Genomic DNA, 23,895 nt, shown 5'->3' with positions numbered 1-23,895 from the left:
GGTTTGGACCCTTAAAGCCCTTGGTGGCTTAGGGCCCTCGTACTTACGGGATCGCCTCTCCTGGTCTGCCCCGCGGAGGACCTTAAGGTCCATGAATAACCATAGCTTAGAGGTCCCGGGCCCTAAGGAAGTGAGAGTATCCTCCACCAGGGCCAGGGCCTTCTCAGTGATGGCTCCGACCTGGCGGAATGCTCTGTCCCAGGAGACCAGGGCCCTGCAGGATTTAACTTCCTTCTGCAGGGCCTGTAAGACAGAACTATTCCGCCTGGCTTTCAATTTGAACTTAGCCTGATCTTTTATTCCTCTTCCTTCCCTCCCCCTTCCATTTTATGAAGATTACCCGCTCTGGGATCCCACAGCTGGTTCTCCCCTGGTCTCCTCGCTGGCCCAAATAGGACTAATTCAGCCAGCTAGCCCTGGTGACTACCTAATGTCTATTGGATGGATGTTTATTGGATTTGATTTTTGATTTTATTGTAATTCACGCTTTATACCGTATTTTATGCTGTGGGGTTTTTTTTGTTAAGTGTTTTAAATTTGTTGTTAGCCCCCCTGAGCCCGGTTTCCTGAACCAGGAAGGGTGGGGTATAAATAAAAAATTATTATTATTTATTATTATGGGTCACCAAGTGGGCTAGCAGGCTGTGCATTGCCAGGGAGCTACGGCCGCTCTCTCTTGCAGGAGCCCTGCCCCACGTCGCTCCCTACAGCAGGCATGTCCAAAGTCTGTTTTGGGGGCCTAATCTGGCCCCAGCGGCAGTTTATTTTCTTGGGGTCAAATCCTAGAAAAAAAACCTCAACAACGTCAAGCCTAAAAAAAAGCTCACGCGTGTTCATTTCATCAAATCTGGCCCTCTTTGAAAGAAGTTTGCCCCCCCCCACCTGCACCCACAGCAAGTTCAGGATTGCAGGTGTCAAGAGAGAACCAAGAGCAGGACTACCTTCACGTGCAAACACTGAATGGCAGGAGATAAATCGCAGGAAGAGAAGCAACAGCAGCCTCTCTCCCTTCCAAATCTGGCTGCTCTGGGTCTCCCATTTATTTGGGGGTAGGGGAAAGGCAGGAATGGCTTTTAACCCCACTAGTTTCACACTGCGTGGCTTCTGAGCGACCCACGACAGAAGCCCCCCTGGTATTTCGCCAGCCGATCTGCTCAGGATGGCTCTGTTAACCATCCCTGGCTTTCCGAAGTCTCCCGAGTACAGTGGTACCTCGGGTTAAGAACTTAATTCGTTCCGGAGGTCCGTTCTTAACCTGAAACTTTTCTTAACCTAAAGCGCCACTTTAGCCAATGGGGCCTCCTGCTGCCGCCGGAGCATGATTTCTGTTCTTATCCTGAAGCAGTTCTTAACCTGAAGTACTATTTCTGGGTTAGCGGAGTTTGTAACCTGAAGCGTATGTAACCTGAGGTACCACTGTAGAGGTCTTTCATGGAGACCTTCTCTAGGCTGAGATTCTGCTCTGCTGTGGACAGACAATTATCTCTCAGGCAGTGTGAGAAACTCAGATATATGAGCTGATCGCCAAACAGAACCTTAAACCTGGGTTGCGGTTGCCACAATGGAATGTCCTAGGAGCCTTTTTTAAAAAATTGGGGCTGTTGTTGTTAATTTCATTTCTATACCGCTTTATATTTTAAAGGGGGGAAAAAACTCAAAGCAGTTTACAGCACACTAAAACTTCAAATAAGACAATGCAAAATGAAATAAATTCAGGCTTCAAGGAAAACAGTTCAGGTCCTGCTCTAAGGGACATTTTGCTTTCCCCATATTTATTTACCTACTTAATTTATAAAGCTGCCCCATAGCAGAAGGACTCTAGGAAGCCAGTGGGGTGTGTAGTGGTGAGAGTGTCGGATGGGGACCCGGGAGATCAGGGTTTGAATCCCCACTCAGGCAGGAAGCTCACTGGGTGACCTTGGCGTCAGTCACAGCCCCTTAGCCTACCTCACAGGATTGCTGGAGGGATTAACTGAGGGGGGGGGGGGGTTGAGCCATGTCCTCCTTGGAGAAAAAAGTGGGATAAAAAGGTGAAAAATAAGCTATTCTGCTGACCTGCTTAAGAAACTTGGAGCGGCCAGCCAGATGAAGATGTCAGGTGCCAACCTGGCGTCCAGAAATCTCCAGGTGGTCTGGAGTATACCTTCAGTAGACCTGAAGGAGCGTCTCCTCCCCCATCGTTCAGCCTGGACACTGAGGTCCAGCTCCAAGGGCCTTCTGGCGGTTCCCTCCCTGCGATAAGCCAAGTTACAGGGAACCAGGCAGAGGGCCTTCTCGGTAGTGGCGCCCACCCTGTGGAACATCCTCCCACCAGATGTCAAAGAGAACAACAACTACCAGACTTTTAGAAGACATCTGAGGGCAGCCCTGTTTAGGGAAGTTTTTAATGTGTGACATTTTAGTGTATTTTTGGTCTCTGTGGAAGCCGCCCAGAGTGGCTGGGGAAACCCAGCCAGATGGGCGGGGTACAAATAATAAATTATTATTATTACTATTGTTATTAGGTCGCAATTGGACCCGCGCCACTTGCAAAACGAGCCTGGGGAATTTTTAACACTGCTCCCTGGCAGACTCAAGGGCCCCTGTGACTCCAAGCGTTGCACAGGAGGGAGACAAAGGTGGGTGCCAAGTCTCGCTGCCCCCCTTTATCTCATTTGATGCATTTATATTCTACCGTTCGGCCGAGCTGCTCAAGGCAGGTTACAACTCAAAGTGCAATAAAACAAATAAATGGTTCAAAGTATTAAACATCAAGACTCCGCTCAGGCTGACGGATGGTTCTCTTCACGGGAGCCCATGGCAAGTGCTCCCTGAACAGCGTCATATTAAACCACTGCTTAAAACAAACCACGGTTCAATGTGAACAAGCAAGTCACCTTCTCGACTTTGCAACACACCCCCCTTCAAGGGAGTCGGAGCAGAGCACAAGGAGTCGTTCCAGTTTAGCTTCACAAGAATTCTGCCGGCAATTCAGCAAGAGTCACGGTTCTGCGAGGATTGGAACTCAGGTCCAACAGTATCACTGCATCTTCACAGTACCGCGACACAAAACACAGTGGTACCTTGGTTTAAGAACAGCTTAGTTTACGAACAATTTGGATTAGGAACGCTGCAAACCCAGACGTAGGTGTTTTGGTTTGTGAACTTTGCCTTGGAAGCAGAACATGTTCCGCTTCCTGCTGAGTGTGTTTCATGTGTAAATTGAGTCCCCCGCTGCTGTGGGAATGGTTTCAGAATGCTTTGGTTTAAGAACAGACTTCCGGAACGGATTAAGTTCGTAAACCAATGGACCACTGTACTGCCCGGTCTGAAAATCACCACTGGGCATGGCTACTGGGTAGCAGAGGAGGCCCCGCTTCCTAGCAATCTTGGAAAACCCAGCCCCACACCAGGGCAAATGGCTAGAAAGCAAAGTTTGATAGAAAGCAGAATTTGATGTATAGCCCTCTTCATGGGCGGACTCAGAGCAAAAACACGCTCCTGCGCAAAAGAGCAGCGGTTTAGAAACAAAACATAAAAGTAATCCAGTAACAACTTGGTCCCATCAAGATGCCAGCAAAGCAGACAGGGCAATGTTATGTATACTTTGCTTGCTGCTCAATGGGCACGGAGAGTTTCACAAAATAGGCATCATAACAAATCACTTCTTCCGCCTCCATCAGGTGCCTTGGTTTCCATGCAACCACAGAGTCGTAGTGAGGAAAGTTGGTGTAAATTTTAATTTGTTTCTTATTTTTAATTTTAATCTAATTTTAACTTATATTCTTGCCATTTTTTCTCGATTTCTCTTTTTGCAAACTGCTTTGAGGTTTTTTTGTTAAAACAATCAAGCAGTGCACACGTTTTATGACACAAAGAAACAAACCTAACTTAACTCGGGCATCTTCTATACGAGAGCCAGTCTTGCTCCGAATGTTACACTCCAGCACAGCGGTTCTCAAACTTATTTTTCTCTGGGCCACACTTGCAGAACAAAAATTTGCTCGTGCCACACTGATTTTTTAATAGACAAGCAATCACAAAAAGCAGCAGCTCCTAGCAGTGCTGGGTTTAGAACAGGAAAGACTTTCCAATATGATCATGGGGAATCCAGAAAGTATGAAACAATGCAGCTACATAAGAAAAGGAGCCATTCCCAAAATATAATACTGAATGTTCTCAAATATTCCTGCCACATTTTCCATCCTCTCCTGCCACACCAGGGTAGAGAAGCCCTGCTCTAGCACGAGCCGGGAGAAGCGTAACTTGGCCGTGTTTCGTGATAGAGCCCGTTTAGTTTGGGGTGGCAAAGCCTGCTTCCCCCCATCGCTGGAGTTAGCAGGGGCAATTTTAGCCATCATTGCAATGGTATCCTCATTTGGGTGAAAGGGGGGGGGGGACTTGGGGACAGGAGACCCAGCGTGACGTCGTCTAAAAGGTGTGCCAAGGCAAGTTTTACCGTATTTTTTGCCCTATAGGACGCTCCGTCCCATAGGACGCACCTACTTTTTTTTGGGGGGGGGGGAAATAAAGGAAATTTTTTTCCCTTTATTTCCCCCCCCCCAAACCAGGTCGGGGAACAGTGGGATGGCGGCACTGCGCCTCCCCACTGTCCCCCGAGCTTGTGGGGCTGGCCGATGTCTGCCGGGCGCGAGGAGCGCTCTGCTTCAGGGTGCCCCACGCGCCGGGCGGCAGGCTGCGGACACCTGCGTGAAGCACGGGGCGTCCTCCAAAGGGCGCCCCGTGCTCCGCGCTGCAGGCTGCCGCCCGCAAGCCTTGCGCGCCCAGGGGGATCTCGGGAGTTCCCCCAGGCGCGCAAGGCTTGCGGACACCTGCGTGAAGCATGGGGCGTCCTCCGGAGGGCGCCCCGTGCTCCAGGCTGCCGCCCGCAAGCCGTGCGCGCCCTGGGGGATCTCCCCCCGGGCGCGCAAGGCTTGCGGACACCTGCGCGAAGCAGGCTGCTGCCCGCAAGCCGTGCGCACCCGGGGGAATCTCCCCCGGGTGCGCAAGGCTTGCGGACACCTGCGCGAAGCACGGGGCGTCCTCCGGAGGGCTCCCCGTGCTCCGCGCTGCAGGCTGCCGCCCGCAAGCCTTGCGCGCCTGGGGGAACTCCCCCCGGGCGTGCAAGGCTTGCAAATAGCTTCCTGGAGCCTGGAGAGCGAGAGGTGTCAGTGTGCACCGACGCCTCTCGCTCTCCAGGCTTCAGCGAAAGCCTGCATTCGCCCCATAGGACACACACACATTTCCCCTTCATTTTTGGAGGGGAAAAAGTGCGTCCTATAGGGCGAAAAATACGGTACTTTTGTGTTGTATTCTGTGAACTGCCCCATGATCTTTTGATGAAGGGTGACATGTAGAATTAATAAATACAGAGGTACCCTGGTTCTCAAATGCCTTGGTTCTCAAACGCCGAAAACCTGGAAGTAAGTGATCCGGTTTTCAAATTTTTTTCGGAAGCTGAACGTCTGATGTGGCTGTCGGTTATTGTTTCCGGGGTGCCTGCACCAATCAGAAGCTGCACCTTGGTTTTCGAACATTTCGGTAGTCAAACGGACTTCTGGAACAGATTAAGTTTGATGCTTTTGCTTTTTAATTTGTGTTTTTGTTTTCGAGGCTTTTTCAGTTAATTTGTTTTTGTGACTGTGTGGAAGCCAGTTCAGCTACTGATTGATTGATTGATTGATTGTGTGACTGCGGAAATGGATAAAAGCCCCCCATCCAAACAATGACTATCATCAGTACAGGTAAGAAAAAATAATAAATTTCATTTTTATCATCTGCAATACTGTCTTATTTATTTTGTAATACAGTACATTGAATATTGCTTTCATTTTATGGATCAGTGGTCTCGTTAGGTAGTAAAATTCATGTTAAATTGCTATTTTAGGGGTTGTTTTCTTAAAGTCAGGAATGATTAATTCGTTTTGCATTACCTTCTATGGGAAAGCGCACCTTGGTTTTGGAACGCTTTGGTTTTGGAACCGACTTCCGGAATGGATTAAAGTTTGAGAACCAAGGGACCATTGTAATAATAAAGGAGCCACATTTGCGCTGCTTGCCTAAAGTCTCTGCAGCGCTAGCTGCCTCTTCATTGCCCTGCCCCACCAAAATGACAGGCCTTTCTCTCGCTTTGCGCATCAAACACGTGAGCATAGACTGATGGGCTCCTTTGTGGGGGGGAAGCGCCCTCAAACTGGTCCCGCAATGGCGATTTGGTGCGGAATAGCAAAGCTCCTCCTTACCTGATCGTGCCGGTGGGAGAGGGCAGGGGGCTGACCAGGCTTCGGAGGTCCGGCTCCGGAATGTGGATCTTAAGCGGCGATATCTGGGGGTAGAGCGGCCGAAGTGGCGGCGATGAGGCTGCTTCCTTCGCCTCCTCTCTGTGGTAGAGCGACGTGAACTGGATCTTGATGATTGTGCTGGGGAATCGAATAGTACACCTGGGGAAGAGGAAGGAGAGGGAGAAAAAAGAGTCAAACGGCCTGCAAAACATTAAGGGCCAATGGTTCGAGACACGCAGCGAGGAGAGAGTCAAAACGGCTGGTTTTCTAAGTCCCGCAGAAAAGAAAGTCCTTCTGCACACAACACGTAAACTATGGAACTCCCTATTGCAGGAGGGCTGTCAGAGGCTACAATTCCCATTAGCGCCAACCAGCACAGCTAACTGTCAGGGAATTTGGGAGTTGTAGTTTAGGACCATTTCCAGGGCAGCGTTAGAAACTCAAGATGTATCAGCTGGGCGCCAAATGGCAACTTAAATCAAGGTCGCCACAACAGAATGCCTATTTACCCAGGGGGCGGGTGAGTGGGTATTTATTTTTGTAATTTGTATACCACCCTATACCCGTAGATCTCAGGGTGGTTGGACTAGATGTCCCCCAGGATCCCTTCCAACATTATATTTCTCCGATTTAAACTACATTGCTTGGACATCGCTCGCTCTTGCAACAATTCACTTGTACGGAAGGAGAAACACGCACTGTGGAAAAACGGAAATGTTATTAACTATGGACTAAGTCAGGGGTTTCTAAACGGCGGGCGCAAACCTGCCGCCCAGAAATCTCCACGCAGTTGTAGCTGGACCCGTGCCGGTAGGAAAACGTGCCTGGGAAATTCCAAATACTGGTGCCACCCTATAATCTATAATCACACCAACTAACAGCATCTCTCCAGGGGCTCAAGCGGGGGTCTTTCCCAGCCTGACCTGCAGGTGCTGATGAACAAATTTGGGACCTTCTGTGAGCAAAGCAGAAGGTGGCATTATTATTATATCATCATCATCATCATCATCATTACAGTCATACCTCGGGTTACAGACGTTTCGGGTTGCGCGATTTTGGGTTGTGCACCGCGCCAAACCCGGAAGTACCAGAATGGGTTCTTTCCAGGTTTCAGCGCTTGTGCGTGCACAGAAGCACTAAATTGCGCTTTGCGCATGCACAGAAGCACCGAATCGCAACCCGCACGTGTGCAGACGCAGTGCTGCTGTTCGCAAATGCTGCGGGTTGCAAACGTGCTTCCAGCACGGATCACGTTCGCAACCCAAACGTCCACTGTAATAAATTTATTAAATTTATATACTGCCCTATACCCTGAGGTCTCAGGGCAGTTTGCAGCATAAAATCAAAATATAAAACCACAAAATAGATAGTCAAAATAAAAGCAACGCAATAACCCCACCACCACCACCAAGCCAGGGCCCGTGCCCTAATGAAACACACCAAAACAAAAGGGTTTTCCTCCTCATGCCTTGTGCAGGTTGCTTTGCTCATGTCGACTGCAAGGTCCCAACTGCAAGGAAAGCCTTCTGCATGATCACCTGGGCTGGGCTGAGCAGCCCCCCTGCAGCGATGAGACGTGCTCCATTCGCACATCAGGACCCTGAAACGTGTCTGCAAAGGTGCACCCTTTACAAACTGTTGCCGGAGTGTCACTGGTGCTGAGTTCCCCTGGTGGGTCGGCCAGGCCAAAGCAACCTGTTCTGAAGGCAGCTGCCTTGGCCGCAAGAACTCAGAAGGCACAGATGCATCTTCTCCTCTGTACGGTGGTACCTTGGTTCTCAAATGCCTTGGTACTCAAACATCTTGGAACCCAAACACGGCAAACCCAGAAGTAAGTGTTCCAGTTTGCAAACGTTTTTTGGAAGCCGAATGTGCTCTGTTTTGAGTGCTACACTTCCAATTTGAGTGCCACACTTCTGTTTTGAGTGTTACACTGAGGTCTGTCTGTTTTTGATATTTATTTTGTTTTTATGACTGTGTGGAACCCAGTTCAGCTACTGATATTTTGACTGTGTGACTGCAGTGCATTGTTTATTGCTTTCATTTTATGGATCAATGGTCTCGCTAGATAGTACTATAAAATCCATGTTAAATTGCTGTTTCAGGGGTTGTTGTTTTTAAGTCTGGAACGGATTAATCCGTTTTGCATTACTTTCTCTGGGAAAGCACACCTTGGTTTTGGAACGCTTTGGTTTTGGAACCGACTTCCAGAATAGATTAAGTTTGAGAACCAAGGTACCACTGTTCTCCGTACAGTGGTGGAATAGCCAGAGGAGCTCCACCCGATCTCACAAGCAAGGAATTGCCAGTAGGCACTCACTTCACCCAGTGTGGCACAGCAATTAGCAGAGAGACTATTCTCCTCTGACCCCAGTGCATAACCATCATTCTGCAAAATGAACCCCGGCTCCCCAATTTGTCTCAAAGAAGCTTGCTCAGCAGCTCGGGAGCTGAGCTTGGCAAGAGTTTTATCGTGCCCCGAAATCACGTCGAGGAAAGGGCCCATCAAATGGAAAATAAACTTCCTCAGTCATTGCCTGGCTGCTCTCCATCTATCCTTCTGCGGTGAGCTCCCTTGCCCTCCGCAGAAAATTTGCAAGGGGCTTTCAGACTCACGGTCAGGATGCTGTTAGCGCCACTCATATGGCTGGGGGAATGAGAAGGCCAGGCTCCCGGGGGCAACCCCTGCAAAAATGGGAGCAGGCGGTGGAAAACTCAACACGCCGCAGCCGAGTTTGACCTACAAGCTTTTGCTGAATTGCCGCTCACCATTTCTAAGCTTTTTATTTGCTCCGCAGCCTCCTTCCAAGAACGCGAAAGCTTTATCGTCCGTGCTGAGTGTCGTCGCAGGCTCTGGGTCTGAGCCTGTAAAACTCAGCCATTGCTTTGTGTGATAAAATAAGTCCCCCCCCCCCCACACTTTTGTTGTGCTGGACTGCCTCACAATATGACAAGCGACAATGGAGCTGTTTGTTCCACGCCATCAGCAAGCAGCCCAGGTTTGCCTCTGCAGTTGGGAAGAAGCTAAAGAACCCTGCACTCGCTTGAACCTTTTTCTCGGCTTTTTCCAGCAGCAAAGCAGGAACGAGCTCGGTGAGTTTTCGCAGCCTCCACCAGGCACCTTGGGATCAATACATCACCGCTCTGTGAAATCCCCTCGCATAACCTGCATTCCCCAACAAACCAAAACACTCCACCTGCTTTTTGCTCCAGGCAAGGCTACACCATTTCGGCGGACATTCTCCCAGCCAGCAGTTATGTCCGACACGGACCTCAAACGTGCTATAAGGACGGGCCGTTATGATGGACATTGTAGCATACAAGTCAATTTTCGGCGGGCGCATTTTTCTCGCCGCCAAGACGGCTGGCAGCGCATTGCCAAGGTTACGGCTACCTCTCTATGTCTCTCTTAACAGCAGCCTCTTAAAAGGATGTGAGATCGCAATTCCAGCTCAGAGAGACGCTCCAGGGTGGAAGGAGCAGGAGTCGCCGTCGTGAGTAAAAGCGCCAAGAGCACAACTCCTGTTTCTTGGGCTCACCGTTGTTTTCCGGGAGCACTATCACTCTGGCAGTTAAGAATAATGTTTCCAAATGGGGAAAAACCAAATTAAAACTCTTGAACACGCACGCCCACTCCACTCTGCCACCGTGGGATCCTTCAGGAGGAAGTGCAGGATATAAATTCAAAAAATAAGTTATCGTATTTTTCTGTGCATAAGAAATTTTTTAAAAAAATTTTTAAATAAATTTTTTTAAAAAAATTGGGGGGGGGGGGTCATCTTATACACAGATAGTGCAGAGGGGGGACGGGTAACTGGTGACAGCGGCGAGCAGGAGATTGTCAGCAGTGATGGGGGGGGGAGATTGGTGGCTGCGGCAAGGCCTGCTGGCGATCGGCTGTGGCAATTGGCGGCTGCTGGTGGGCAGACGATTGGTGGGTTCGGGAAGGCGTGCGATTGGCAGTGGCAGACAGGCGAGTCATTGTCAGCAATCCACCCTCCAAAAGCTCAACAACTCTTGAGCAATCTGCCCCATTTCCTTAATGGGGTTGTTCCACAAATGGAGAGCCACTGCAGAAAAGGCCCCGTTCTCATGTTGCCACCCTCCACACCTCTCGTGGGGCAGGCACCCAAAGAAGGCGCTCAGGTGAAGATTGCAGGGTCCGGGCCGATCGAAAATACCACTCTACCCTCAACTTCCAAAATTTAAAAGCTCACAGAAGATTAATACACACCTAAAACTTGAAGAGCATCATAATAAACAGTTGAGGCTAATGGAATTTTTAAAATTATTTTTTAAAAATGCAATTACTTTGCTGTCCTTCCCCCTTAATCTGGGCATGTTCACCCAAAAAACGTCATTCGTTTTCAACTGCTGCACTGGAGGGGGAAAACGAACAAACAGACAAACAAACAAACAAACAAACAAGCAAACCCTGTTCCTAATAACAATAGTAAAGGAGAATAGCAGAAAGAAAGAAAAGGATTCCTTTGTGAATCCCTTCTGTAAAACATCCGAAATTCAACAGCAGCTGCCAAGAATGCATGAATAACACGAGGCTGTAAAGAAAAAGAATAGCAGCGTTTGAAAGCTAGAGATCAGAGAAGACGGGAGAAATACCAGAATTTTTTTTTTAAAAAAATTAAGAGAAGTGTACGGCTGTGGGAAAAGAATAAGCAAACTGCAAACAAATCAACAGAGGGAGAAATAAGACTTGGGGCCTCTCCTCCGCCTCAGGCTTTCTTTTTTAAAAGAACACCTTTTCACAGTTCGCCGGGCGATAGGCGCTGTAAACAAGGCCGTATAAATAGGAAGGCTTCCATAAATCACCGCGGAACTGTAAATTCTGGAGACGTCTTGCATTGCTCAATCCCTGAAAATATTTGCACTATCGGAGCTTGTTTACACGCTCGAAAGATCCAGAGGCCAGTTTGGAAGGTTGTTCTCTTGACACACTAATCCTGGCTGCGCTCACATTGGGTTTTTTTTCTTTCTTTCTACAAATGGCTGTGCCCCTTTGCTAACCGCCGCTGGGCGTTCACGTTGCAGGGCACACACACCCCTCCACTCGGGTTTATCCCACGCAATCTCCTGTGCAAGTTGCTTTACTGAAGTCCAGTGCCGAGAGCCTTCTGGCAGTTCCCTCCCTGCAAGAAGCCAAGTTACAGGGAACCAGGCAGAGGGTCTTCTCGATGGTGGCACCCGCCCTGTGGAACGCCCTCCCACCAGATGTCAAAGAGAACAGCAACTACCAGACTTTTAGAAGACATCTGAAGGCAGCCCTCTTTAGGGAAGCTTTTAATGTTTAATAGACTACAGTGGTACCTCGGGTTACAGATGCTTCAGGTTACATACGCTTCGGTTTACAGACTCCACTAACCCAGAAATAGTACCTCGGGTTAAGAACTTTGCTTCAGGATGAGAACAGAAATCGCGCAGCAGGCCCATTAGCTAAAGTGGTGCTTCAGGTTAAGAACAGTTTCAGGTTAAGAACAGACCTCCGGAACGAATTAAGTACTTAACCCGAGGTACCACTGTATTCTATTTTAATATTCTGTTGGAAGCCGCCCAGAGTAGCTGGGGAAACCCAGACAGATGGGGGGTATAAAAAGCAAATTATTATTATTACAGTGGTACCTCAGGTTAAGTACTTAATTCGTTCCGGAGGTCCGTTCTTAACCTGAAACTGTTCTTAACCTGAAGCACCACTTTAGCTAATGGGGCCTCCTGCTGCTGCCGCGCCGCCGGTGCACAATTTCTGTTCTCATCCTGAAGCAAAGTTCTTAACCCGAGGTAATATTTCTGGGTTAACAGAGTCTGTAACCTGAAGCGTATGTAACCTGAAGCATCTGTAACCCGAGGTACCACTGTATACAGTGTCCCAAAATTCTCTTAATGTTGGAATCTCTTTTCTTGCAACTGAAATCTCTTGGGTTGAGTCCCAGCCTCTGGAGAAGCAACTACCAGCCCCATCTTCCACCCAGCAGCCCTTCAGATATTTGAAGATCACCTCTATCTTCTCTTCTCCAGACTAAACATGCCCAATTCCCTCAACCGTTCCTCGTAAATATTTTTAATATCACTGACGTCTTCCATTGTTGCACCTCGCCCTGGGACCTTGATAAGAATCAGTCTGCTCCTTCACAGCCAAACCATCCATGAAGCTGTTGTTGAAACATTGGCAGGTCCAAGAATGACCCCTGCGGAATCTCTCAGCGGAAAATGCTTCCTGGTTTAGTACGTTGATGACTCCCTATTTTGGCGCAAGGTTGCTGTGAAGCATACAAATCAATATGGCCAACCTGATCCAAAACACCCACCCACCCCACTCACACATGAAAACAAAGACCACCACAGCCAACCACAAATGAACAACCACACCCTAGGCCAACCCCAACCTCTCTCACCACCAAAGGAACACAAGTGAACAGCAAAGAACATGCACAAGTGACACTGACACCAAACCCCACATATATTAAGTAAAATAGAAACATCGCCACCTGACCTCACCCCCACCCATCTTCTCTCCCTCCACCTCTCCCCCCTCTTTTTCTTTCTTCTCCCCCTAATGTCTCAACAAATGAAACGGATTTGTAAAAATGTTACATGGAAAAAATACGAGGCATTACACTTCTGTAAAACAAGAAAATCTATAATTAAAATAAAATGAAATAAAGCGTTTTAAGAGCCGGGGGGGGGGGAAGGTTGCTGTGGGGCAGTTTAATTAAACCCCATGGTGAAATCAGGGAGCAGACTGTAGGAAATGCATCCTTCTCAAGATCCACCTTATTTTGCAGAGCGAAGACCAGGGCAAACCAGGCATCCCAGCCAGATGGGCAAGCGATGGATGAATAAATAAATAAATAAATAAATAATCATCCTGGAAAGGTTGCTTGCATTTTCAATCGCACCCTGAGACAACGCAAACCCACAAATACGTGTGCAAATGCGCCCCATGACTTTTGACAGAGACTCTACTGCTGCCCCCACCATTAAAAACCGTTTTTTTAAACACAGCCGGACAGCAGGTCCACATGGATACAGAACTGATGGATACTGCAACCGACTTAAATCCACCCATTTCCATTAGTCTACTCGTGAGTGGGACTATCATTTTACCTCAACCCCACCCCACCCCCCAAAAAACCAGGTGGAACATTAATCTAAGAAAATAAATATTGGGTTTGGTCCTGCTGAAAGATCCTTGAAATATTAAATGGTATATAAATGCTTTTAAATCAATCAATCAATACACCAAAGAAGCAAAAGGTACAAATTCCTTTTACAGTCATACCTTGGTTCCCAAATGCCTTGGTACTCGTACGTTTTGGCTCCCGAACACTGCAAACCCGGAAGTGAGTTTTCTGGTTTGCGAATGTTTTTCGGAAGCCGAACGTCCGAAGCAGCTTCCAATTGAGAGCAGGAAGCTCCTGCAGCCAATTGGGAGCGATGCCTTGGTTTTCGAACGTTTTCGGAAGTCGGACAAACTTCCGGAATGAATTATGTTCGAGAACCGAGAGGTACGACTGTACTGGCCTATTTGGTGTTAGCAGTTAGGCAACCGCTAGGAGCTTGGTGCTGATTTCAAGGGAGGGAACCTGAAGGCCCCATCATTACCCAGCTTCCAGAAGATTGAGATATGCAGCTGAGTGAGGTCCCCCAAATTCCACAACAGACCACCTCAATGATTTGCTTCTGTCGTTAATCACACTGAGTTTTAATGCTACAGGAAGCGAGCTGTGCATGTTCCATGCCTCCAGCAAACAGATCAGGGCCGGCCTTGTTGTTGTTTAGTCGTGTCTGACTCTTCATGACCCCCTGGACCAGAACACGCTCAGGCACTCCTGTCTTCCACTGCCTCCCGCAGTTTGGTCAAACTCATGTTTGTAGCTTCAAGAACACTGTCCAACCATCTCATCCTCTGTCGTCCCCTTCTCCTTGCACCCTCCATCTTTCCCAGCATCAGAGTCTTTTCCAGGGAGTCTTCTCTTCTCATGAGGTGGCCAAAGTCTTGGAGCCTCAGCTTCACGATCTGTCCTTCCAGTGAGCACTCAGGGCTGATTTCCTTCAGAATGGATCGGTTTGATCTTCTTGCAGTCCATGGGACTCTCCAGAGTCTCCTCCAGCACTAGAATTCAAAAGCATCCATTCTTCGGCGGTCAGCCTTCTTGATGGTCCAGCTCTCACTTCCATGCATCACTACTGGGAAAACCAGAGCTTTAACTGTACGGACCTTTGTCAGCAAGGTGATGTATCTGCTTTTTAAGATGTCTGTGGCCTTGATAACAGCACATGACACCCAAGTCTTGTCTAAGCCTGAAGGGGAAGGAGGGGGACCCCCAAACACCCCTCCCCACAGCAAAGTGCAAAGCCGTTTGCTTGCTCCCCCCTCCCCTCTTTTGCATTCCAGTTACAACATTTTTGCTCCATCTGGCAAAAATACATTTGGGCTCTTGGAGCGATGCTAAGCGTAGAAAGCGCTCAGGGCTGGCAGGATCCTCTCTGCCAGGCCCCCAAAGAACCAAAGATAGCAAAGCTCAAAGGAAGCCCTTGTGGCCAAACACGACAATGGTGCCGGCGGTCAGGCAACACGTGCAAAGGATTCAGCTAAGCAGGACTCTTGCTTGTTAGCTAGGATTTGACGTATTAAAATAGCTCCTTGGCACACTCTCCCTCTGAATCCCTCCTGAATAAATCGGCCTTTTTTGTGTGCGCGCAAAGCCCTGAGGCAACTCCTTCCTCCATCCAAACAAAGCTGGAATATATGCATTTGTTTCTGCTTCATATTTGTCAGATTGCTCCAAATTCAGACTGTAAGAGCTCCAGGGGCAGGGTGCTATCCTGGCGCCGAGGCTGTTCTACGAAGCACCGTGTTGCGCAGTTCTTTGCAGATGAGCAGGTTGCTTTTTCATCCCAAATCTTGTCCGGGACTCAACAGGGAGAAGCCGGATGTTGTCTCCAGATTCACAAAGCTGCGAGCGAATCGCACACTCAGGAATTGCCTGCACCGCACAAAGCTGGGCCTTGAATACTGGGTGCACCCATGAGGGTGTGGCCAATAATAGTAATAGTAATATTAATAAGAAGAATGATGATGTTCCAACAGAACATTAAAAACACAATAAAACATCAAACATTAAAAACTTCCCTAAACAGGGCTGCCTTCAGATGTCTCCTAAATGTCAGATAGTTGTTTATTTCCTTGACATCTGGTGGGAGGGCGTTCCACAGGGCGGGCGCCACCACCGAGAAGGCCCTCTGCCTGGTTCCCTGTAACTTGGCTTCTCACAGGGAGGGAACTGCCAGAAGGCCCTTGGAGCTGGACCTCAGTGTCTGGGCAGAACGATGGGGGTGGAGACGCTCCTTCAGGTCTACTGGGCTGAGGCCATTTAGAGCTTTCAAGGTCCCCACCAACACTTTGAATTGTGCTCGGAAACGTACTGGGAGCCAATGTAGGTCTTTCAGGACCGGAGTTATATGGTCTCGGCGGCCACTCCCAGTCACCAGTCTAGCTGCCGAATTCGGGATTAATTGAAGTTTCCAGGTCCCCTTCAAAGGTAGCCCTACATAGAGCGCATGGCAGTAGTCCAAGCGAGAGATAACTAGAGCATGCACCACTCTGGCGAGACAGTCTGCCCACTCTTATGTGTGGCCAAAAATTGTAAGCACAGGAGAGGAGGAGACACGGCAAGCGTTATGTGCCCTGAACACCACCTCAGACTTGCAAGAGGCCCTGTAGGACCTGGAAGAGACCAGGGTTCAAATTCCAACTTGGCCATGAAGCTCCCTGGGTGATCCTGGGGGCCTGGGGCTGCCTCTCAGCTTAGCAATATCCCTGGCAGGAGGCAGTCAGGGCACATGTGCAATGCCCAGCCCCTGCTAGACTGTCTCCACCCCCATCGTTCGGCCCAGACACTGAGGTCCAGCTCGGAGGGCCTTCTGGCGGTTCCCTCACTGTGAGAAGTGAAGTTACAGGGAACCAGGCAGAGGGCCTTCTTGGTGGTGGCACCTGCCCTGTGGAACACCCTCCCATCAAGGAAATAAACAACTATCTGACGTTTAGAAGACATCTGAAGGCAGTGTTGTTTAGGGAAGTTTCTTAATGACTGATGTTTTAATGTATTTTTAATCTCCTGTTGGAAGCTGCCCAGAGTGGCTGGGGAAACCCAGCCAGATGGGTGGGGTATAATATATCATCATCATTTGGGAGTGGGCATACCTGTTTTTTGCCTGCAAAGGTAGAGAGCACAGTTGATATCTGCATGTGGACACACGGCTTTGCAAACACTGGGTACAATAAACCTTGCCTTCACGTTCTGTTGGTGTCATTGTTGGAAGCTGGAGAAAGTCAACATTTCGCCAGCTGGTTTCAGGCAGCATGGGGAGTCAGGAAACAAACGCGAGAGAATCGTTTCCCGCACCGCAAAAACATACAAAAAGCTGCTCAAAGCATGTCAACATTACGCGTCCAGGGGAATCGGGAGAAAAACAGCCTGGAAAGATCAAAGTCTGCTAGCAGATCATTTAGGCTTAAATGCTTGGCTGCAAATACAGAAAAGCCACTGGGATGCAGAATTCTGCAAAACCATTAATGTGACAATGTACTGTTTCGCTGAGAGGGGCCTTTTTGTGTGACCATGGCCAGAAGACACCCAGGGATCTGGAAGGCGTAGCAGTTAAGCGTGTCAAGACTACGACCTGGGAGACGGGTTTCAATTCCCATACTCAGTCACAAAGCTCACCGGGCAACCTGGGGGGCCAGTTGTCGTCTCTCAGCCTGACCTACCTCACAGGGTTGTTGTAGGATCAAAAGGGGGGGGGGACTACGTACACCACCTTGAGATCCATGGAGGAAAAAGGTGGGATAGCAATCCAACAAACAGATGAAAATAAATAGTCAAGGCTTCCACATTTACAAGCGGCCTTTGCAGAATCAAACCGTGGGGTATTCAGTCCGGACTTCAACAACCTGTTGCGCTGTCAGATGTCTGGGACCACAACTCCCATTGATCCTAGCTTGCGGCGTTGTGCTGGCTGCAGTGTATGGGAGTTGGTGGTCTAATAAATAATAAATTAATAATAATAATAATAATAATGATGATGATGATAATAATAATAATAATAATAATAATAATAATAATAATAATAATTTATTATTGCCTGCTGAGGGCCTGACTGCCTGCTGAGGGCCTGAAGGACCCGGCCCTTGCCTCTTTCCACCTGCCCTGGGACGAGGCCTGACAGGCTGCACAAGGACTGCAGCTGCTTTTAAACTGTTTTTAATTTTTACCTGTGTTGTTTTAAATGAGACCATCTTGGCTGTGAGCCCTGAAAGACCTGCGCCCTGCCTGGCCGGCCCTTTCCCATCTGGCCTGGGAGAGTGGAGTGCGGACTGACTCCAGCTACAAAAGCTGAACCTGTTGAACAGATTCTCAGGCTGGAGTATTGTTTCCGGGGGGTTGAGAGAGCTTGTTGCTGTTATTGATACTATTGTTGTATCCATAGTTTTAGATCTTACAATCGATGTGGAAATTGTTTCCATTTGGTTATGTACTTTTTGATGTGTCTGATCGATTGCTTATGACTTCTGTTACGTTTGTAATTCTGTAAATCTTGTCATGTTATAAGCCGCCTTGTGCACACAGTGGTACCTCGGATTACGTTACCTTCGGGTAACATAATTTCGAGTTACAAACGAGGCAAACCCGGAAGTTTATACTTCCAGGTTTCAACGCACGCAAATGTGCAGAAGTGCTCCATCGCGCCGCGTGTGTGCAGAAGTGGCGACTCCGAATATGGACTTTTCGTGGTAAGTACGGACCCCCTGGGACGAATTAAGTTTGTATCTGGAGGGTCCACTGTAGTTTCAGCTATGGGAAGGCGGCATACAAATCAAATGTTGATTATGATGATGACTTATACCCTGCCCATCTCAAGAGTTTCTCATTAAAATAGGCCAGAAGCTGTTACTGCAGACCCCGATTGCAATCTATGTTCTTGTGCCATTAGAGAGAGAAAAGGAGGAGGACCAGGGGTCAGCAAACTTTTTCAGCAGAGGGCCGGTCCACTGTCCCTCAGACCTTGTGTGGGGGCCGGACTACATTTTGAAAAAAAAATATGAACAAATTCCTATGCCCCACAAATAACCCAGAGATACATTTTAAATAAAAGCACACATTCTACTCATGTAAAATCACCAGGCAGGCCCCACAAATAGCCCAGAGATGCATTTTAAAGAAAAGGACACATTCTACTCATGTAAAAACACGCTGATTCCCAGACCGTCTGCAGGCTGGGTTGAGAAGTTGATTGGGCCAGATCCAGCCCCCGGGCCTTAGTTTGCCTACCCATGGTCTAGACGGGTGGGGATGAGGGGCTGGGAAAGACAAAAGCTGCGATGTTAACATACTGTTGTTAAACTGCACACCCTTCCACCGAGTTATTAGAAAGGTTACAGGTTCTGTGAAGAAAGTCATTTGAGACTATCAACTTCCTGAACTGCGGGCGGCACGCTCTGTTTTTGCTTCCACTCTGCTGTTTAACCAAGCAAGTCATAACCGTGATGTGTGGCCTTTTTCTTCCTCTTCTTCAAATGCCACAAGTTATGTTCGTATTGAAAAAAAGAGAGAGTAAAAGTTACTAGAATAACATTACCAGTGCTTTCCAGAAGGGAAATAAGGTCCCCAAACTGAGGCACGAAGATCATTTGCAGAAAGACTTTGATTTCCACAAACCTTCTCCCCCTGTGTTTTGCTACTGCTGCAAAAACTTAGCAGTCCTGGAAGTAACCTATTTATCTGGGCCACACAAAAGAAAAATTCGGCTTCAAATGATCATCGTTGTTCTGAGCCGTCCAAACAAATATTCTTCCCCCCATTATGTCACCGTATATTGTACAGTAAAGCAAAGCTTTCCATGAGACATTGCGCACACCAAATGCACAAAGGCTGTGAGGCTCAAGAACTCTCTTCTCATCACTCCACAAGATATGGCAGCGGCAAGGTTCACAGTCCTTTAAAAAATATCTTCCCTTTCTTGAGAACAGCAAACATTTACTTGTTGCCGAAGAGAAAAAGCAACAGGCAAATAAAATCCTGGGCTGGAGAAGAGGCCCGACAGCTAGAGGGGCATGACAGCAAGCTAACACAATGCTAGCCTAGTCTGCACTTCACACTAAGACAAACCTTTTATATATATATGTAATTTTTTGCAACATAGCTTTTATTCATTTTCATCTTTAAACTGTTTAACATGGTTGCACTGAGATATGTCTTTGTTTACATCAAAGCATGTGGCATGTAACAACTGCAAAAAATTGAATATAAATGACTCTAAACACTCAAGACAAACGTTTCTGAATATACTAACAAAGTTGTGTCAGAATGTATATACAGTGGTACCTCAGGTTAAGTACTTAATTCGTTCCGGAGGTCCTTTCTTAACCTGAAACTGTTCTTAACCTGAAGCACCACTTTACCTAATGGGGCCTCCTGCTGCTGCCGCGCCGCCGGAGCACGATTTCTGTTCTCATCCTGAAGCAAAGTGCTTAACCTGAAGCACTATTTCTGGGTTAGCGGAGTCTGTTACTTGAAACGTATGTAACCTGAAGCGTATGTAACCTGAGGTACCACTGTACCAAAATTACAGCTATTACAGTGGTACTTCGTGTTACAGACGGGATCCATTCCAGAGGCCCGTCCATAACATGAAATGCCCGCAACTCGAAGCGCTGCGTTTGCGCATGCGCGAGGCGCAAATTGACGCTTCTGCGCATGCACGATTTAACGCTTCTGCGCATGCAGTGAAACCCAGAAGTAACCCGTTACGGTACTTCCGGGTTGCTGCGGGACATAACGCGGAAAGACGCAACATGAAGCGGACGCAGCACGAGGTAGGACTGTACATGTATGCAATTATTTATAGTAACACATAGAAATGGTGCATATAGACCATAAGTTAAATGTATTTTGTATAGGAATTTGCAGGAAGGGGGAGGGGGGCAGGGAAATTGCCACTGGGAGTTGAACCTGGGCCCCCCTGCACGCAAGGCAGCCGGTGTACCTCTGAGCTGCATCCCTGCAAATTTCTGAATTCACTGAACCTTACATCTGTTTTGCATTTTCAGCGGTGCTGCTTTCCGGCTGGGTTTGCAAGCTGCAAAGGTATCTGGCATAGATTCTTCCTGACATGGCTATGCAAAGTGGAATGAAGCCTGGGGCGATGTTTGGGAACCTCTGGCCTCAAAAAACCAAAGGCTTGATGCGCCCAAGGTTATGGATACTCCTCCTACAAATACATAAAGAGATTGCCACAGGCCAATCCAAGATGAATGAGCATCATTCTCAACCTGAACAGGCCTTGTGTTTCATGCAGTGAAACATCGTCTTCCCTCCCCTTATCTCGCTCCACCCCCAACCAGGGTGGATAAAAATCAATGAATTTTTAATTTTTTTAAAAAAATCAGGTTTTTTTTATTTAAATTGGATTTTTAAAATAAAATGCTTTTGGAGGACAAATCTTTCTAAAGATAATTTTCTATTTAGGTTACATTATAGTCCAAATGCTATTCATCAGGAAATAAGGATTTATTTTAAGTTTTCCATGTGTACTAAAACTCAGTCTAAGTCGTTTAAAAACAACAACAGTTTAACCACATCAGTTAACAAACATGGATCCATATGCTATATTTTTTTAGTTAAATGAATTGTTTAAATTGTTATTAAGGAAATGGAACAGGTCACACTGGGATGTGGCAGGTTCTACTTTTTTGGAGGGGTCTCTAACTTGGGGGTGCTGTCACTGCAAGACTCCTGTCATTGCAGATTCTGCACTGATCAAGGGAAGGAAATAGATGGCCATTCAGATTCCTTCCATGGGTCCAGCGCTGAGAGATCTCCCACTCCCGGGTGTCCTTTAGGGTCTCATGAAATGCAGCCAAGGCACGATATCATTTGTGTGCTTGCTTCTGGCAGCAAAAGCAAAGAAGCTTCTCCATTTGACGGTGAGACTACCTGCTACTGCAGACTTTCTTTTCCTTCCAAAAAAGTTTTTATTCATTTTATAACACAAATAAAAAACACAGACAGAAAAGACAAACAATACGAACAAATTCTTGTCATATCCTTATTTTTCTAAACATTGTTAAATTGGCTTCCCCAAGTCCCGCCTATCTGATTTTCATTTTACTTCATCTTTAGCTGTTTACATATATCATAATTTCTAACCATCTTTTTTAAAAATCATACTTAAAATAACTTCACATTTTATCACTTACAAATAATATTTTAAAATACCCTATCTTCTACTTCTAACCCTACAGCCTATATCCACTTCCAAAGCTATTCTGTTTAATTATTAACATATTTTTTCATATATTCTTTAAACTTCTTCCAGTCTTATTCCACCGTCTCTTCTCTCTGGTCTCGGAGTCTCCAGGTCAGTTCGGCAAGTTCCATATAGTCCATCATCTTCATCTGCCATTCTTCGATAGTTGATAAATCTTGTTTCTGCTACTGCGGACTTTCAAGGGCCTTTGAGGCTCAGGGTTAGGCAAGGGAAGAGCAGGAATATTTTGGGGCAATTGGGTTAAGGTGTTTTTGTTTACCTGTAACCCACTGCCTATTATCTACTCAGACGCACGAAGGCATCCTTGCAAAGAGGTGCCCCCAGTTTCACAGTTCCATAGGAGGGAGCTGCAATTTCTTCGGAGGTCGGCTGCGGAAGAAAAGAGCCACTAAAGTAGAACAGGAGGCATGCAGACATCAAAGGAGTTGATCAATAAATGGATTAGAAGCTTTAGTTGATTTAAGGGCAAACTTGCTTCTTGCTTTGCGGCTATTTCTGTTCTGGTGTGTAAATACACAGCAGGTAACAAGAACCACGACAAAAACAAACATTATTTCTACCGGCCAAGTGGCAGGTCTTTATTAAGCCTCGAGTCATCTGAAAAAGGCACCTATATTGAGATTTCGATAACAGGACGTTTATTTGATCAATTGGCCGAGAGGCAGAACAACAAAGCATGGCTTTTAATCAGCTGCCATCCTTGCACAGGCTTTATACCAAGCTGTGCTTTAAGGGAAAGGATGGAGTTCAGCAGTGGAGCATCTCTGTTTTGCATGCAGATGGTTCCAGGTTCACTGTCCAGCAACTCCAGGTAGAACTGGGAATATACTCTGTCTGAAGTCCTGAAAAGCCGACTCCGTGCAGGCAACGCTGGGCCAAGGTCAGGAGCCGGAATCACGAGCAGGTCCGCAACAAACAACACTGGTGTCTGTGAAGTTAGCTATTTTTTCAAGGAAACCAAAGCAGCGCAGACCTAGTGGTCACAGCAACTCTTCCTAGTAGGTCTTGCTCCAATGAGGCAGTGGCAAGGACTGAAGGCCCCTGCCTTCCCACCGCTCCCTGGGTCTCCTCCCCAAGCAGCCCGAGACGCCACCGTCTTGTCTCTCGTTGCTCTTCTCACTTCATCTCTCTCTTCGTGTTCTGGGAGATCAGGGGAGAAGGGAGCTGGTCGCAGCAGCAGGAGGAGACTCCCTGGATTCTTCAGCCTTTCTCCACTCTGGACCTCCTCTGCTTCTGCCTCTGATGCTAGACTGCTCTCTGCCACAGCCTCTTCCTGCTCACTAAACCCTGTTGCCTCTTTTGCACCTCCTCCTACCAGTCTGCTCCCCCTTCTCCCTCGGCGTTGTCCCACCATCACTCCCCAGGCTCTGAGCCTTCTTAATAATAAATAATAATATTTTTTTATTTATACCCCACCCTTCCCAGTTCAGAAAACCAGGCTCAGGGTGGCTAACAACAAATTTAAAACACTTAATTGATGCAATAAAAAATAGCATAAAATACAGTATAAAACGTGAATAACAATAAATTCAGAATTCAAAAATCAATTTAGGGGGAAAATCCATCCAATAAACATTAGATTAACACCAGGGCTAGCTGGCTAAATTAGTCCTATTTGGGCCAGCGAGGAGACCAGGGGAGAATTAGCTGTGGGATCCCAGAGCGGGTAATCTTCATAAAAAGGGAAGGGGAGGGAAGGAAGGGGAATAAAAGATCAGGCTAAGTTCAAATTGAAAGCCAGGCAGAATAGCTCTGTCTTACAGGCCCTGCAGAAGGAGGTTAAATCCTGCAGGGCCCTGCTCTCAAGGGACAGAGCATTCCACCAGGTCGGAGCCATCACTGAAAAGGCCCTGGCCCTGGTGGAGGATAGTCTGACTTCCTTAGGGCCAGGGACCTCTAAACTATGGTTATTCATGAAACTCAAGGTCCTCTGCGGGTCAGACCAGGAGAGGCAGTCCCGTAAATACAAGGGCCCTAAGCCACAAAGGGCTTTAAAGGTCAAGACCAGCACCTTAAACCTGACCCGGTACTCCACCGGGAGCCAGTGCAACTGGTAAAGCACTGGGTGAATATGCTCCCATGGCAGAGACCCCGTGAGGAGCCTCGCTGCGGCATTCTGCACCTGCTGGAGTTTCTGGGACAGCTTCAAGGGCAGCCCTACGTAGAGCGAGTTACAGTAGTCAAGCCTGGAGGTGACTGTCGCATGGATCACTGTGGCCAGGTCGGGGCGGGAAAGGTAAGGGACCAACTGCTTGATGCGGCGAAGGTGGAAAAATGTCGCCTTGGCTGT

General features: G+C 47.6%; 1 protein-coding gene across 2 annotated transcripts in view; it reads right to left on the bottom strand.

Moving 5' to 3' along the window:
- The window catches only part of FOXK1 (forkhead box K1), an 84,269-nt gene that overhangs the window by 36,749 nt on the left and 23,625 nt on the right, over window positions 1-23,895 (bottom strand). For both annotated transcript variants that reach the window (XM_083585706.1, XM_083585705.1), the window contains exon 2: window positions 6,222-6,419. In XM_083585706.1, the coding sequence (XP_083441832.1) occupies window positions 6,222-6,419 (198 nt within the window). The remainder of the gene's footprint in view (window positions 1-6,221; window positions 6,420-23,895) is intronic.

The sequence above is a fragment of the Podarcis filfolensis genome (assembly GCF_964270895.1).
Source record: "Podarcis filfolensis genome assembly, chromosome: 14".
NCBI classification, from domain to species: Eukaryota; Metazoa; Chordata; class Lepidosauria; order Squamata; family Lacertidae; genus Podarcis; species Podarcis filfolensis.
This window is presented reverse-complemented; position numbering and strand designations above follow the sequence as displayed.